Genomic DNA, 18225 nt, shown 5'->3' with positions numbered 1-18225 from the left:
GTTTGGTTGTAAATCATCTCTGTTGATGGGCCCAATTGCTTACGAACGATTATAAAAATATTCGTCCGATTGGATTTTGGTCAAACCAAAATTTGGATTTTCTTGTTGGTTGTGATAGATAGTAAGCAAAGATTGGTTCGTTGATGGTGTAGTGAACGATTTTTCTTCCGATCAGAATTATCTGATCGTTTAAACAATTTTTTCTAGAAATTGAATAGTTAGTGGCCACCTTTAGAGTGAATTAAAAACATTTTTCCAGGGCTGTGGAGTCGGTACAAAAATCTTCGACTCCAACGCCTCAGTTTCTGAAACCACGACTCCGACTCCAACTCCGACTCTGGGTACCCAAAATTGCTCAGACTCCGACTCCTCGACTCCGACTCCTTAGTCTAATACTTAACAGGGCTGTGGATTTTGTACAAAAATCATACGACTCCGACTCCCCAGTTTCTGAAACTCCGACTCCAACTCCGACTCCAGGTGCCCAAAATTGCCCCAACTCTGATTCCAACTCTGACTCCACAGCCCTGCATTTTTCAGTAGATGAAATACATACTGTATATTTTTCTAGATCCGTACATCAGTTCTGAAAGAGGGACAAATGAGGAAGAAAGAGGGACAGAAGCACTGGGTTCCCAAAGAGGGACAGTCCGGAGCTATGCTATATAAGGATGGAGATGTATGACATGTGCTGCACCCCCAGCAGGTCACAGGCGGCTCATTATACTGGATGATAATAAGGATCTCATTTATTTACATAGGTAAGACCAGAGCTCTCTGCGATTCTCCCAGCCAATGTCATTTCACCGTCTCTTGGTTGCTGCAGACATCCACTAATGAGAGAAGTGCAAATACAATGCAAACTCTAGTTATAAATTACCAGGAATATGAAGGGGGCTAAACTCCTTTGCAACAGCCAATCAGATTAGGAAGCTGCTGATCAGCTGACTAATGAAGCTCACACCTAATACTTTTGTAGCTCTCAGATCTCGTCAGCCACTTCAAGATTCCAGTTCAGCCCCACATATTCCTGCTCCTGTTAGGGCCCGTTCTCACTTGTGTGATTCCCGCTAATCGCCAAAGCGCTAGCGCAATACAGACTTAATGGCAGTGATTACGTTGCTGCAGCCCCGGGCGATTATCGATTAGCGAAAATCGCAAAATGTGTTGCATGTAGCATTTTACTGCGATTCTGGAGCGACCGTGATACAGTGCTTAAAAAAGCGCTAATTGCGATCACTCCAGAATCGCGAGAGTGTACAGTGATTTTACCGTGCTAATCACACACGCAAATGCTAGCGCCAAGCACTAGCCTTTTACGATTGCTAGTGTGAATGGGCCCTTAGAGTGTAATTCACATGTGAGATATATTGATAGATAAAAGTACAGATGTGATGCAGAAGACTTTGTGCATTTCTAATCAATGCAAATTTACCATCATATGCATGAAAGCCTGGGAGGCTGGAGGAGGGGTTTAGGGCTGCTCACACTGTGTTTGGGGGTTGTGTAGCATTGTAGGGCTCTAGTGTGAACAGGCTCTTAGTTTCTGTTTATTGCTCACTGCTGTGTCCCCCACATCTGGGCGAGGTCCACAAACTAGGTGGTCTTTCTTCTAAAACAATTGGTGCCACAGAGAAAAGGAGTGGAGCTGCCTGTATGGAGGGCTTCTGGCTGCCTCTAACTATATCTATGGAATGTGCAGAGAAATAAAATGCTGAAACCCCCAGAAAGGGTGTAAGCGCAACACTCCCCTCCTGGCAGAAGTGACAGCAGCTAATCAGCCAGCCAGCTTATCCCACACTGCAGACAAGGAGTTCCCTTCCAGGGGATGTAACCGGAGCAGTGCTTTTCTGTGCAGCTAGATTTGGGCGCAGCCGGCGCCACCATAGACTATAATAGGAATCACATCTATAGCGGCGCTCAGTGAGTAACGTCGGTGCCGTCAAAAGACGGAGCCAAAGTTGCTTTTAAAACACAATAATTCAGCCTCTAGCAATCGCTGGAAGCCGAATAATTCCCCACTATCCATGGCGGCCTGGAGGGGGAATAGTAATTATACATTTCAGATGTATCCAATGTAACTGACCACTCCCACAGCTCAACAGTGTTTGCAATTCCACACACATCAGTCTATACACAGCTGCCAATCAGCCAGCCAGCTTATTCCACACTGCAGACAAGGAGTTCCCTTCCAGGGGGTGTAACTGGCCACTCCCACAGCTCAGCAGTGTCTGCAATTCCACACACATCAGCCTGTACACAGCTGCTGACACATAATAGCAATACAATCATACAAAGCAGCATTACAATGAGATATCCAACAGCAGCTGCATCTCCTCCCCATACTATAGGCAGTAGTAATGCTGCCGAGCCCTGTACACACACACGCACGCACGCACGCACACACACACACTTCTGTTTATTGTTGTGTCATTAAAATATAAAGAAGCAAAGTGTAATTGCTGCTGATGTCACACCACACTGCTACACACTGTACAAACACATACTATATACACACACTGTAGACACACATAGTAATATAAATGTCCCACTTACTAGGGTGATAATGGCAGCTTGCAGCAGACACAGGCAGCACTTACTGGGGTGATAATGGCAGCCTGCAGCAGACACAGGCAGCACCTCCAGCAGAGAGAGGACACAGGCAGAGCTGCTGCAAAGTCTGGAGGAACAGCTGATTCACAAAGGGGGTCTCTACACCATGTGAGGGTCCCCCAAACACACAGCTCATTCCTCTCCTCCTCTTCCCACTCAGCATTCACACACCTGGCTGCAGGGGGGCTTCTCACATGGCTGGGGGGATACACATTGTCCGGAGCAAGAGCAAGCTGGGGGTGTGGCCTCCTCTCTATGGCTTAGTGTTGTCCGGATCATGAACGATTCGGATCTTTGATCCGAATCTATTTTATGAGCCGATCATCCGAATCATCAAAATGAGTGATTCGGATCGCAAAGGGGCGGGGCCAGGAGCGACACGCCCCCTCTCAGCGGGCAGCGGGGTCCTGGAAGCAGGGATCGCTCTGTTGGAAGGGAGGCAGCCTTGCAGGGAGACAGGTAGATGAGAGAGAGGGGACATGGGTGCCACTGCCAGATATGTGTAGAGCACACATACTGGCTGCAATGTGCTGCCCATTATAGGCTGGCTGTTCCGTAGTGCTGCACAGTGATCACATTGGAAGCTTTTGGCTCAGCACAGCTCAGTAACTTTGCAGACAGTGTGATTGAAAGGCAATATATAATCCTCCTGCACTCGGCACTAAACAGCTGCACTTATCTTCTGGGAATGCTTTCTTTCACTGTGCGACCTTTTCTTTCAAAGTGTACAGATGAACATATAGGTGAAATATATGTAAAGCATATGACTTCAGCATGTGGGTATTATTACGTGCAAACATTTCTGCTCTCTGCTCGTCCCTCCTCCCTTCTCTGTCCACTCCCTGCCCTCTGTCCATCTTCTCCCCTTCTCTGTGTGTCCACTCCCTCCCCTTCTCCTGTCCACAGACCTGTCCTGCTGTTCATTTCACCCCCGAATGCTTCCGGTAGTAAAATGATCCGAGATTCGGATCAAAGATCCGGATCTCTTCAATGATCCGATTCGAATCATCCGGATCATTGAAAAGATCCGAACTTCCCATCGGCTGGGATTGCTGGGCTTCAGCAAAATGGCCGCCACTGCTGAGGAGGGCAGCTCGTGCTCTAGTGGCAGAGATTGCCAGCAGCATTATGGGTAAATTTAAAGAGAACCTGATGTGAAAATGAACTTTTGACACAGATAATTGTATCAGCTGTACTAAGTCTAAATAAAACTTCCTGGAGTCTCATATTCTTACTTTCGTTTTACTTGTTGGTATTCTATGTGTGATGTGAAGTAGTTATCAGCAGTGAAAGGGATATACAGAGGCAGTTCAATACTGCATCGCTCCCAACTGTCCCTCTTTGGGAACCCTGTCCCTCTTTTCCTCTTCCTCCCTCATGTATCCTTGTTTCAGGACTCCTGTACAGATCTATGTATGTATATAGAAAGGACCTGTGCAGTTTGAATTATAAAACAACATATTTTTATTACTCTTAATGGTATGTGTGTGGTGGGGTCGTGGTTAGGGGTGTGGCAAGGGTGTGGCTTTAGGCCTTGTTCACATTGCGTTCCGCTCGCATGTCCGTCCGCGGTGGGCTTTTTTTCCCACTCTTTTTCCGCAATTTTCTGTGCGTTCGCTCGTTTTTGTGGGCGTTTTTGTAATCGCTTTTGCAGAGTGTTTCCGTCTTTTGATCCGGAAAAAATAAATGCAATGTATTTTTTTTTAAACGCTCATGCATCCTGATGGTGGCCCGGCCCCTCTCCATGCACGAGTGCGGCCGTACTGCACCTGCACAAGTATGCCCGAGCCTGTGGAGTAACCCGCAGCCTCCTGTGCAAGAGCAGCTCCATGCTACTGCACAGGCGTGGCCACACCCATGCATGAAGAGGGGCGTGGCTGTGCTCTTCAGGAGAGTCCCAGGATGCGTCGGCAGTCTCCAGGAGGACAGGGGAAGCTTCTGAAGGATCCGGAGGCTTCACTCTTATTAGGTAAGTATCTGGGGTTTCTTTTACCTTTGGGTCACTTAAAATTCACATTAAAGAATGCCAGTTGCCTGGCTGCCATGCTGATCATTCTCTCTGCTGTAATGTCTGACTCACACACCTGAAATAAGCATGCGGCTAATGTAGCCAGACTTTAATGACAGCACCTGATGTTCAGACTTGTTCTGGGTCTATGGCTGAAAGCAGTGGTGCAGGCATGTGGTCGCAGCTGAGGACGGGCCTGTGCTCCTCAGAGGGCCCACATGTACTCACAGTGCAGAGACTTTCTACCCTCCCTCCAGATGCTGCTGTCATGCCATGCTATTCACCGGGGGCCCAGCAATGTATTCTGCTGCAATATCTGCTCCTCCCCTCCTGGTGGTGCTACTCACTGTACACGGCTATCAGCATTCCTGCTAGAACCTCCCTCCCCCTCGACTCTTCCCCTTAGCTCCACCCCTTTCAGACAAGAATCTCCACAACCACGCCTCCTATGGACCCCCAATTAGGGAGGTGACCCCCACACACCAATTCTGGTCCAAATTTCATAATGCAGCCCGCCTCAGAGGTTCATATGTCATATCTCAGAACCCAGTAGGGCTGGGGGGGCATACATATGAAATCGCTGCTAGTAGACTTGGGCACAGGGTACAGCCGGTATATGACTTATCCTGCGGCTGCACAAGTCCCGGCGGTGTTAATTACTATTCCCCCTCCAGGTCCACGTGGATGGTGGGGAATGATGTAATTTGGCTTCCAGCAAGAGTGTTTTAAAAGTAACTTCAGCTCCATCTTCTAACGCTACCGAAGTTACTCACTGTGTGCTGTAATTCCTATTATGGTCTATGGTGGCGCCGGCTGCACCCAAATCTCCTGCACTGTTATTAAATTACTATTAGCTTGTGGGGAGTGGGGAAAATCTGCATGGTCACAGAGATCTTCTGATTCAAATCTGAGTGAGGAGCAGCACAAGCTGCAGCTGCCCCTACTGTGCATGTCAGTGACCACAGAGCTCACAGGAGCAGCCAGATAATGGAGGGGAGATGAGGGTACAAGCTGAGGTACGGTACTAAGGGGCTGGCAGCCAGAATGCTGACATCTGTGTGCGGTTAGTAGCGCCACCAGGAGGGGAGGAGCCGATACTGCAGCAGAGTACATTGCCCAGCCCCAGTGGCGTAGCTAAAGAGCTGTAGGCCCTGGTGCAAGTTTTACATGGGCCCCCCCCCCCAAGCACTCTATACATAACAATTGATACGGCGCACCAAAACCTGCCAAGGACAACCCCAGTGTCAGAGGTGCAAGAAGGGGTTGGGGAACAGTGTGTTAAGGATTACTACTATTCAAAGCATCTATAGAAGTGATTATTACCAGCACAGGACCAATAGAGAGCTAATACTGTGATAGAGGGTGGACCCTTCGGGGCCCCTCAGACCCAAGGGCCCCGATGCGGTCGCTACCTCTGCACCCCCTATTGCTACGCCCCTGCCCAGCCCCCTGTGAGTAGCGTGAAGCATTTATGATGGCAGCGGGAGGAGAGAAGGTAGCTGTACTGGGGCACAGGCCCCCTGAAGAGCACCCCTACATCACTGCCCCTCCCAGCTTGGGGTGTACAGGAGATGGATGTGCAGATCCCAGCTGGTGTTACTGACATTATTGTTAGATCTGACAAGATTAGCATCATGCTTGTTTCAAATACTTCTCTCTACAGTTGTACCTTAAAGTGAACCTCCAGACTAAAAATCGACACAGCAGCAATGAAAAGGCCTGGTGTTTCTTTAACAGTTTCACAGCATCAGAACTTTGTTTCTCTCATACAAGCCTCATTTTTAGCTGCACAGAAGAAAACTGCCCGGGCATTTTTCCCCTGATGCTGTGCAAAGCATGATGGGATTTCTTATGTTGTTGTTCTCGTTCTGCTGTTTTGGTGCGATTTTTTTTTTTTACAATTTGAATTTGACATTTGAAGCCTGGCGCATGCAGCTGGGAGGGGTTATCAGGACACAGGACAGTTGGAACTGTGTCTTATGCTCCCTGTCACCTCCTTTCAACCAAAAAGATGGCTGCCCTCATGACAAAGATGGCAGCCCCCATGAATCACAAACATTTGCCTGTTCTTTTAAAACCGGGTGGGTAAAAAATTATATTACCTATCTATTCTAATTAACATAACTAATGTAACTTAATGGCAGTATGTTTGTTTAGGCTGAAGTTCCCCTTTAAGATCTTTTCTTCCTTGCCTTGTCTTCAATTAACCCCTAAGTGGTAAACGGTCACTGTGTAAAGCACACCTGAGCTGACACCACATCTATGCCAGCGTGTGCAGTTTGGGATCCTTCTTCTTACCTGCTCTCTGTTTTGGATGGGCTTCTCTCCATTGCGCTGCCCTGTCACCTGTTTGTGGCTCCGACTGCATCCACTCAAAAGAGAAAGCTGGCACTTCCTGAAACAATCTTTACAGCTTCATAGAAACCTAATAAAGCCAACATTTCAAGGCAGCACAGGGTCCCTTTTTCAAGGCAAGAATCTGTCTGCTGCTTGTGCTTGCAAAAAAAACACAGAACAGGTGAAATCACCTCTAGGCACTCAGAGCGATGTGCTGTGTGCAGCCGGCTCACACGGTTTCCAATACAACGCAGAGCCACCAGGCGTCACGCCCCAAAGGGGCGGGGCTTGTGATCCCATTCATTATACTGAATAGGATCACGGGCCGAAGCCCCCCCCCCCCCCGAAATGCAGACGATGCACTACGGTGAAGTATCAATGGAAATGGCTGGCAGTGCAGTATATGCATTGTCTGCTGTCCCTGCGATCACGTTTCCATAAGCACGCTATATGGAAATGAGCCCTCACACTGCAGACACCCGCACAGCACATCACTCCCAGTGGGTGTATAGAGGTGATTTCAGCCCACCTGGGCCATGGTGTGAGGGGGTTCTGGAAGAGAGGGACAGTCCAGCCCCCCCCTCTCCCCCAGAGCCCTTGTCCAGAGAATGGACAAGGGGCTCTTCCCAGGAGGATGGCATTCATGGTGACATCTGGAAGTCCGCTTTAACAAGGGGACCCCCAGAAGCCTGCCCCTCCCCTGGTGGTGAAATAAGTGTGGAGTATTCAGGTACCCCTTAGCCATTTCCCCAAAGAAACTACAGGGTATTTTTTTTTTAAATGTATTTTCTTTGTTGTTACTGTTCTCTTTAACGTATCTAGCAAATTTGGTGATTCTAGCATGTATGGGGACTTTGCTATTAACCGTTAAAGTCAGCGGTATTGACATCTCTTTTAAAAACCATTAAAAAATCCTCTACGTATTTTTTGGCTGAATATTTTGCCATTGATCCCCCTCCCCCATGCCACTGTCTGGGTTTTGGACTCTTTGTACACCTTTTTTTAAAGAAACTGTGGTTGCAGAAATGCCCTGAAGGTGTTAGAACATCGCCTGTCCTTAAAGTCAATAAGGCTCTCCACGAATGTTGGTTTGCAATTTATTTGGCTGTGAAATTTGCGAAAGGTTTTGATCTTTTTGGCTTAGGGCCTGTTTCCACTACACGCAGATTGAATGTAGAATGGATGCAGAAAAACTGACTCCAATGAATGCCTATGGGAAATTCAGCATCAGAAAAATTGCGTTTAGTGGAAACAGTCCCATAGGCTTTCATTGGCATCAGTTTTTCTGCATCCAATCTGCGTGTAGTGGAAATAGGCCCTTAGGGAAAAGAGAAGTGAACCAATGTATATACTGTATATGTATATGCATATACATGTATGTGCATGTGTATTCATATACATGTACATGTATATGCATACATGTGCATATACATGTACTGTATATGCATGCAGTGGGATGTGAAAGTTTGGGCAACCTTGTTAATTGCCATGTCAGTTAAATATATCATATAGGAGACGCACACAGTGATATTTGAGAAGTGAAATTAAGTTTATTCGATCTACAGAAAGTGTGCAATAATTGTTTAAATAAAATTAGGCAGGTGCATAAATTCAGGCAATCACGTCATTTTATTGTTTCTGAAACCTTTAGAACTAATTAGTGGAACTCAAATTGGCTTGGTAAGCTCAGTGACCCCGGACCTACATACACAGGTGAATTCAATGATGACAGATAGTATTTAAGGGGGTCAATTGTAAGTTTCCCTCTTCTTGTAATTTTCTCTGAAGAGTAGCAACATGGGGGTCTCAAAACAACTCTAAAATGACCTGAAGACAAAGATTGTTCACCACCATGGTTTAGGGGAAGGATACAGAAAGCTGTCTCGGAGATTTCAGCTGTCTGTTTCCACAGTTAGGAAAATATTGATACGTAAATAAATAAGTAAATTTCATAAAAAAACCCATAAATATTTAAACACGGGGGGTGGATAAGGGGGGCGATCTGACCCCACCAACAGAGAGCTCTGTTGGTGAGGAGAAAAGGGGGGGGGGGGGCTGGAATCACTAGTGTGCTGTGTTGTGCGGCCCTGCAGCCTGGCCTTAAAGCTGCAGTGGCCAATTGAACAAAAAATAGCCTAGTCTTTAGGGGGGTTTAGTACTGCGGTCCACAAGAGGTTAAGTTCCCCCACAACAGACCCGGTGGATCTTTTGTTCCACTGCCATGTCTCCACCAGCATACGAGACAGCCTGCAGCCACTTCCAACCAGCAACAGAGGGATCGAGGACACCATCCCACTCTCTCCTTTCCAAAAGGGAGCAACCACGAGGCAAGGTAAATCACCTTGATGCTGACCAGCTCAGTCTCGGAAACCCCCCAACGAGGCTCCCCAGGCCCTACTCACATAGACCCGGTTCACCTCTGGGAAATAATCCATCCTTTGCCTGCGCAGGAAATATTTCAACTGAGGAGGGAATCTCATGGCCTTTCTTTTAAAGGGGAAGAAGTTAAATATTTCCTGAGTGGGCGTGGATATCTCTCGGAGTCTTGTCCCAGGGGATCACTGGATACAGTGTACTAATACAGCTATTAGTAAACTATCATTCTGAGCTAAATTATCTCAGTACTGCACACAGTGCAGCTCAGCAGCGGGCTGTGCAGATAGGAACTAATAGAGGTGAGTGGAGGGGGCGTGTTTTTTTGACGGGCAGAGAGGAGGAAGCACTGACGCTTTCTCCCTGCCCATCCTCAAGCGGCTGAGCAGAGCGGGGGACGGGGGCGCTGAAGGGGAAAGATTGTGCTGTGACTCTTATGTCACAGCACAGATTATAAAAAAGCATCAAAAACACATTTTATTCAAAAAACGAGGTCGGGGTACTTTAAAGCAACAGGGCCAGTAATACTATGCCAGGAAAAAAAAAACTCATATATACGTAAATAAACACTTGTTCTACTTACATAAAATATGTATTGTGCTGTTCACATTTTGCTTTCAGTGATTTTTTTTTATAGTAAATAAAGAGAATTCTGTTCATGGCATTTGCCATTTTTAATTTCCTTTAACTGAAGCCAATCCTGACGTCATTTCCTCCCTTACTTTTTTTTTCTCCTAGAATCTGCTCTAGCTTGCTTGCTTTGTAAACACATGAGAGCAGGGAGATCAGATTTCAGCTCAGCTTCACACTGAACTGCCTTCAGCCAATCAGAGTGGAGCAGGAGGGTGGGAGGGGAGTTGTCAAGCTTCCCTCTCTCACTCTCTTCGGCGATGGCGAGAATGGAGCCAGGCTGACCAAGATAAGATTTATTACAGCAGAAACATTTCTGAATAGATTGGAATGCTTGCAATGCAGGGTGAGGTTCCAGGCTGCACATATGAACACAGAGCAGGGGGTAAATGGAATTTAATTTTGTGGCTGTCAATCCCACTACCAAAGCAATTTTCACCTTTAATTGCTCCTTTCATATGCCAATAACGTAATCACTACTTATCACAGATAAATTATCTATATCTTGTTTTTTTTCACCACCAATTAGGCTTTCTTTGGGTGGTACATTTTGCTAATAATTATTGTATGCTAAATGTATTTTAACTGGAATAATAAGAAAAAAAATGTAAAATCATTATTCCTCAGTTTTTGGCCTTTATAGTTTTAAAATAAAACGTGCCACTGATAAAAACCACACATTGTAGTTGCCCATTTGTCCCGGTTATTACAACGCTTAAAATATCTCCCTAGTTCAATGTGTAGCGCCAGTATTTTGTTTGCAAATAAAGGTGCATTTTTTCAGTTTTGCGCCCATCACTAACTACAAGCCCATATTTTCAAAAATAACAGTAATATACCCTCTTGACATACATATTAAAAAAAGTTCAGTCCCTAAGGAAACTATTTACGTATTTGTTTAATAGTTTTATTTTTTTTATGCAAAAGTTTTATTTAAGTAACTATGGGAGAGTGTGGGAGGTAAGGGATTAATTTTAATAGCATGGAAATGTATTTTTATTTTTTTAAATGTATGTAGGTGTAATTTTACTATTTGGCCACAAGATGTCCTCACACTTTTTCTTCCTGTGTGTACTGTTAGTACGCTAGCAGGAAGTAACGCGTGTGTGGGTTACTTTTGTTTTGTACAATGACCTCAGGAATCTCTTTGATGCCAGCGATCATTGACACAGGGACCTAGTTCAGGGAATTGCATTCCCATTCACTGATCTCCAGATTCCCATTGCTCTGTTAACAGACCAAACATTTATATACATGTTAATACATTATCTGTCATTCTACCGCATGTAAATAGCAACATTTTTCCTCCAACTTTAACATCGGGTTTCTCCAAAACTACAAGGTCCTTTTGAATTTGTATTCCTCTCATTCCCACTGTCCACCTTAAAGAACAAGTGACACCCATGCTAACCTAGAAATTAAAAACACATATAAGTAGATAAATGTGACATGATGAGACATGTGTATGTACAGTGCCAAGTACACAAATAACTAGGCTGTGTTCCTTTTTTTTTTATTATTTCTCTGCCTGAAAGACTTAGAAATCAGGTATGCAAGGGACAGTTTTTGTCCAGGACTGAATATAGCATAACAATCAATGATAAGGAATTACAGCCACAAAACACTGTCCTGGCAGAAAATGGCTTCTGAGGGCAAGAAAGAGATAAAAAAGGTCAATGGTTCATAGAGTTTAGATCTAATCTTGCATACTTCAATACATATGTCATTGAACTGAGTGAAACACTAAACTTAAACCTCGGGATATCTAAAAAAAAAAAAAAAAAAAAAAAAATTTAGGAGAAAAAGGATAGATACAATTGTTTATCTTATCAGTTTATTTTCACCTCCTGTTTCCATTTCAGATAACTGTACAATCATGACATCCAGCAATTCAAGTACAAATAAATACATAGTTAATGTGTGGTTTGAGAAATTACTAAAATTGGTAAACGTTAATATGATAAAATACAGCAAAATGAGAAACAATAGGAGGAGGTCCCTGCCCTTGTGAGCCCTTGGAAACAACAAGGAAGACCTACAACAAATTGTAGGCTTGTCTGAAAAGGCGTGTTCTGAGAGTACGTTTGACATGATCATGGTCTGAGATGATCAGCAAGAAATGAGAGGTTAGGATGAGTCCCCAGCTTGGAGAAAGTCCTGAATGTAGAGCAGGTGACATCTGTAGTGTAGTTCCAGCACTGTGAGGCCATTGCTGCTGCTCTAATAATATGTGCTTCCAGGAGACTTGTGCTTGTATCCCCGTAGCTTCATAAGCTGCCCGACTGTAACTTTCCTCCACATTCTTGACGTGAATAAAGACGCTTTCCTGTGTGACTTCTAAGATGTTTAATAAGAGTAGCTTTCTGACCAAAACATTTCCCACATTCAGGACATGAATAAGGACGCTCTCCTGTGTGACTTCTCTGATGTTTAACAAGATGAGAGTTCACACAGAAACGTTTCCCACATTCATGACACGAATAAGGACGCTCTCCTGTGTGAATTCTCTGATGATTAACAAGATGGGCTTTCCGATTGAAAGATTTCCCACATTCAGAACATAAATAAGGACGCTCTCCTGTGTGAGTTCTCTGATGTCTAAGAAGATCAGATTTCTGAAGGAAACATTTCTCACACTCTGAACATGAATATGGACACACTCCCGTGTGACTTCTCTGATGTCTGAGAAGACGATCTTTCTTATTGAAACATTTCCCACACTCAGGACACAAATAAGGACACTCTTCTGTGTGAATTTTCTGATGTGAAAGAAGATCACTTCTCTGACTAAAAGATTTTTTACACTTCGAACACGAATAAAAACGCTCTCTTATGTGAGTTCTCTGGTGTCTGAGAAGATTCGATTTGGTAATAAAACATTTCCCACACTTGGAACATGAATAAGGATGTTCACCTGTGTGACTTCTCTGATGTCTAAGAAGAACAGTTTTCTGACTGAAATATTTCCCACACTCTGAGCACAAATAAGGACGCTCTCCTGTGTGAGTTCTCTGATGTCTAAGAAGAACAGTTTTCTGACTGAAATATTTCCCACACTCTGAGCACAAATAAGGACGCTCTCCTGTGTGAGTTCTCTGATGTCTAAGAAGAACAGTTTTCCGACTGAAATATTTCCCACACTCTGAGCACAAATAAGGACGCTCTCCTGTGTGAGATTTCTGATGTGAAAGAAGATAAGCTTTCTGAATGAAACATTTTCCACACTCTGAACATGAATAAAGACGCTCTTCTCTGTGAATGCTCTGATGTCTAAGAAAAGTAGCACTATGACTGAAACATTTACCACATTCTGAACATGAATAAGGACGCTCTCCTGTGTGACTTCTCTGATGTACAAGAAAATTACCTTTTCGACTGAAACATTTCCCACACTCAGAACATGAATAAAGACGCTCTCCTCTGTGAATGCTCTGATGTCTAAGAAGATGAGCTTTCACACCGAAACATTTCTCACATTCAGGACATGAATAAGGACGCTCTCCTGTGTGAGTTCTCTGATGTACAAGAAAATTACCTTTTCGACTGAAACATTTCCCACACTCAGAACATGGAAATTGCTGCTCCCCGGTATGTACTCTCACATGTGCAGCAAGGTGTGATGTGTTTTTACAAAATTTCCCACATTCTGAGCACTGATAATTCTTCCCACCTCCCTCTCTATCAATAAAAGAGTTACTGGAACATTCCCCAGAATAAGACGGATCTCCTGATCTATCGGCACTGTGACACTTTGGATGGGTATTTGAGGTAACAGGATGGGATCTATCAGGAGGTTCCTCAGGATTGGAGAGATCTGGTGATTTGTCCTCATGGTGACGTCTGCTGGGTATATTATCAGCAATGGAGTTTCCTGCTGGTAAATGTAGTGCGGCACCATTATCTTCTGCACCATAATCTGTTGGAGAAATAATAACAGTCAGAGAACAGTCATTGTCCGGTCAGCAGTCATGTGTGTTGCCGTAGCAGTGACAGATAATGACAAGAGAATATACAGGGTGGTGCAGGAAAGACCCCCGTGCTCCTCTTACTCTATCCCTGCAGTGTGGGGTCTCCGGCATTATGAAGACTGTGTTGCCTCCATTTGCTGCAGTATGAGAGCGTTACCTATACGGCAGCACATGCAGGTGACACAGGCTTCAGGTAAGCCGGAGAGGACACACAGCAGTGATAGAGTAAGAGGCACACGGGGACCGGCTGGCTGGGGGCTGCCTGTATACTCACGCTCCTGCCAGGCAGCCGGGCCGGTCTCTCATGCGCCCCCCTGTATATACTCACACTCCTGCCAGGCAGCCGGGACAGTCTCTCATGCACCCCCCTGTATATACTCACACTCCTGCCAGGCAGCCAGGCCGGTCTCTCATGCACCTCCCTGTATATACTCACACTCCTGCCAGGCAGCCGGGCTGGCCTCTCATGCACCCCCCTGTATATACTCACACTCCTGCCAGGCAGCCAGGCCAGCCTCTCATGCACCCCCCTGTATATACTCACACTCCTGCCAGGCCGGTCTCTCATGCGCCCCCTGTATATACTCACACTCCTGCCAGGCAGCCGGGCCGGTCTCTCATGCACCCCCTGTATATACTCACACTCCTGCCAGGCAGCCGGGCCAGTCTCTCATGCACCGCCCTGTATATACTCACACTCCTGCCAGGCAGCCGGGCCAGTCTCTCATGCACCCCCCTGTATATACTCACACTCCTGCCAGGCAGCCGGGCCAGTCTCTCATGCACCCCCTGTATATACTCACACTCCTGCCAGGCAGCTGGGCCGGTCTCTCACGCACCCCCCTGTATATACTCACACTCCTGCCAAGCAGCCGGGCCGGTCTCTCATGCGCCCCCCTGTATATACTCACACTCCTGCCAGGCAGCCGGGCCAGTCTCTCATGCACCGCCCTGTATATACTCACACTCCTGCCAGGCAGCCGGGCCGGTCTCTCATGCACCCCCCTGTATATACTCACACTCCTGCCAGGCAGCCGGGCCGGTCTCTCATGCACCTATTATTATTATTTTTTTTTATTATTATTTAGTATTTATATAGCGCCGACATATTACGCAGCGCTGTACAGTGTATATATATATATATATATATATATATATATATATATATATATATATATATATATATATATATATATATATATATATATTTTGTCTAGTCACTAGCTGTCCCTCAAAGGAGCTCACAATCTAATCCCTACCATTGCCATATGTCTATATTATGTAGTGTAAGTACTGTAGTCTAGGGCCAATTTTAGAGGGAGCCAATTAACTTATCCGTATGTTTTTGGAATGTGGGAGGAAACCGGAGTGCCCGGAGGAAACCCACGCAGACACGGAGAAAACATACAAACTCTTTGCAGATAGTACCCTGGCTGGGATTCAAACCAGGGACCCAGCGCTGCAAGGCGAGAAAGCTAACCACTACGCCACCGTGCTGCCCACCTCCCTGTATATACTCACACTCCTGCCAGGCAGACAGGCCGGCCTCTCATGCACTGCCCTGTATATACTCACACTCCTGTCAGGCAGCCGGGCCAGTCTCTCATACACCCCCCTGTATATACTCACACTCCTGCCAGGCAGCCAGGCCGGTCTCTCATGCACCCCCTGTATATACTCACGCTCCTGCCAGGCAGCCGGGCCGGTCTCTCATGCACCCCCTGTATATACTCACACGCCTGCCAGGCAGCCGGGCCGGTCTCTCATGCACCCCCTGTATATACTCACGCTCCTGCCAGGCAGGTCTCTCATGCACCCCCTGTATATACTCACACTCCTGCCAGGCAGCCAGGCCGGTCTCTCATGCACCCCCTGTATATACTCACACTCCTGCCAGGCAGCCGGGCCGGTCTCTCATGCACCCCCTGTATATACTCACACGCCTGCCAGGCAGCCGGGCCGGTCTCTCATGCACCCCCTGTATATACTCACGCTCCTGCCAGGCAGCCGTGCCACTCTCTCATGCACCCCCCTGTATATACTCACACTCCTGCCAGGCAGACAGGCCGGCCTCTCATGCACCCCCTGTATATACTCACACTCCTGCCAGGCAGCCAGGCCGGTCTCTCATGCACCCCCCTGTATATACTCACACTCCTGCCAGGCAGCCGGGCCAGTCTCTCATGCACCCCCCTGTATATACTCACGCTCCTGCCAGGCAGCCAGGCCGGTCTCTCATGCACCCCCCTGTATATACTCACACTCCTGCCAGGCAGCCGGGTCAGTCTCTCATGCATCCTCCTGTATATACTCACACTCCTGCCAGGCAGCCGGGCCTGTCTCTCATGCACCGCCCTGTATATACTCACACTCCTGCCAGGCAGCCGGGCCAGTCTCTCATGCACCCCCTGTATATACTCACACTCCTGCCAGGCAGCCGGGCCGGTCTCTCATGCATCCCCTGTATATACTCACACTCCTGCCAGGCAGCCGGGCCGGTCTCTCATGCATCCCCTGTATTTACTCACGCTCCTGCCAGGCAGCTGGGCCGGTCTCTCATGCACCCCCTGTATATACTCACACTCCTGCCAGGCAGCCGGGACGGTCTCTCATGCACCCCCTGTATATACTCACACTCCTGCCAGGCAGCCGGGACAGTCTCTCATGCACCCCCCTGTATATACTCACGCTCCTGCCAGGCAGCCGGGCCGGTATCTCATGCACCCCCCTGTATATACCCACACTCCTGCCAGGCAGCTGGGCCGGTCTCTCATGCACCCCCTGTATATACTCACACTCCTGCCAGGCAGCCGGGCCGGTCTCTCATGCACCCCCTGTATATACTCACACTCCTGCCAGGCAGCTGGGCCGGTCTCTCATGCACCCCCTGTATATACTCACACTCCTACCAGGCAGCCAGGCCGGTCTCTCATGCACCCCCCTGTATATACTCACACCCCTGCCAGGCAGCCGGGCCAGTATCTCATACACCCCCCTGTATATACTCACACTCCTGCCAGGCAGCCGGGCCGGTCTCTCATGCACCTCCCTGTATATACTCACACTCCTGCCAGGCAGCCGGGCCAGTCTCTCATGCACCCCCCTGTATATACTCACACTCCTGCCAGGCAGCCAGGCCGGTCTCTCATGCACCCCCGGTATATACTCACACTCCTGCCAGGCAGCCGGGCCAGTCTCTCATGCACCCCCCTGTATATACTCACACTCCTGCCAGGCAGCTGGGCCGGTCTCTCATGCACCCCCCTGTATATACTCACACTCCTGCCAGGCAGCCGGGTCAGTCTCTTATGCATCCTCCTGTATATACTCACACTCCTGCCAGGCAGCCGGGCCAGTCTCTCATGCACCGCCCTGTATATACTCACACTCCTGCCAGGCAGCCGGGCCAGTCTCTCATGCACCGCCCTGTATATACTTACACTCCTGCCGCTGCCAGGCAGCCGGGCCGGTCTCTCATGCATCCCCTGTATATACTCACACTCCTGCCAGGCAGCCAGGTCAGTCTCTCATGCATCCCCTGTATATACTCACACTCCTGCCAGGCAGCCAGGTCAGTCTCTCATGCACCCCCCTGTATATACTCACACTCCTGCTAGGCAGCCAGGTCAGTCTCTCATGCACCCCCCTGTATATACTCACACTCCTGCCAGGCAGCTGGGCCGGTCTCTCATGCACCCCCTGTATATACTCACACTCCTGCCAGGCAGCCGGGCCGGTCTCTCATGCACCCCCTGTATATACTCACACTCCTGCCAGGCAGCTAGGCCGGTCTCTCATGCACCCCCTGTATATACTCACACTCCTACCAGGCAGCCAGGCCAGTCTCTCATACACCCCCCTGTATATACTCACACCCCTGCCAGGAAGCCGGGCCAGTCTCTCATACACCCCCCTGTATATACTCACACTCCTGCCAGGCAGCCGGGCCGGTCTCTCATGCACCTCCCTGTATATACTCACACTCCTGCCAGGCAGCCGGGCCGGTCTCTCATGCGCCCCCTGTATATACTCACACTCCTGCCAGGCAGCCGGGCCAGTCTCTCATGCACCCCCCTGTATATACTCACACTCCTGCCAGGCAGCCAGGCCGGTCTCTCATGCACCCCCTGTATATACTCACACTCCTGCCAGGCAGCCGGGCCAGTCTCTCATGCACTCCCCTGTATATACTCACACTCCTGCCAGGCAGCTGGGCCGGTCTCTCATACACCCCCCTGTATATACTCACACTCCTGCCAGGCAGCCGGGTCAGTCTCTTATGCATCCTCCTGTATA

At 47.8% G+C, this 18225-nt stretch overlaps 2 protein-coding genes across 4 annotated transcripts in view; both read right to left on the bottom strand.

The window, feature by feature from the left end:
* Positions 1–18225, bottom strand: part of LOC137524127 (zinc finger protein 605-like) — a 93593-nt gene that overhangs the window by 38978 nt on the left and 36390 nt on the right. Inside the window, exon 1 of one of the 3 annotated variants that reach the window (XM_068243672.1) lies at positions 2557–2837. The exons of the other annotated variants lie outside the window; for them this stretch is intronic. The gene's annotated coding sequence lies outside the window, so the exon portion shown is untranslated. Of the gene's footprint in view, positions 1–2556; positions 2838–18225 lie in introns of those variants that run through there. 3 annotated transcript variants of the gene reach the window in all.
* The window catches only part of LOC137524134 (zinc finger protein 585A-like), a 122888-nt gene continuing 116458 nt past the window's right edge, over positions 11796–18225 (bottom strand). Inside the window, exon 9 of the mRNA XM_068243688.1 lies at positions 11796–13532. Within this exon, the coding sequence (XP_068099789.1) occupies positions 12229–13532 (1304 nt within the window). The 3' untranslated portion in view covers positions 11796–12228. The remainder of the gene's footprint in view (positions 13533–18225) is intronic.

The sequence above is a fragment of the Hyperolius riggenbachi genome, chromosome 7 (genome assembly GCF_040937935.1).
Source record: "Hyperolius riggenbachi isolate aHypRig1 chromosome 7, aHypRig1.pri, whole genome shotgun sequence".
Classification (NCBI taxonomy): Eukaryota; Metazoa; Chordata; class Amphibia; order Anura; family Hyperoliidae; genus Hyperolius; species Hyperolius riggenbachi.
This window is presented reverse-complemented; position numbering and strand designations above follow the sequence as displayed.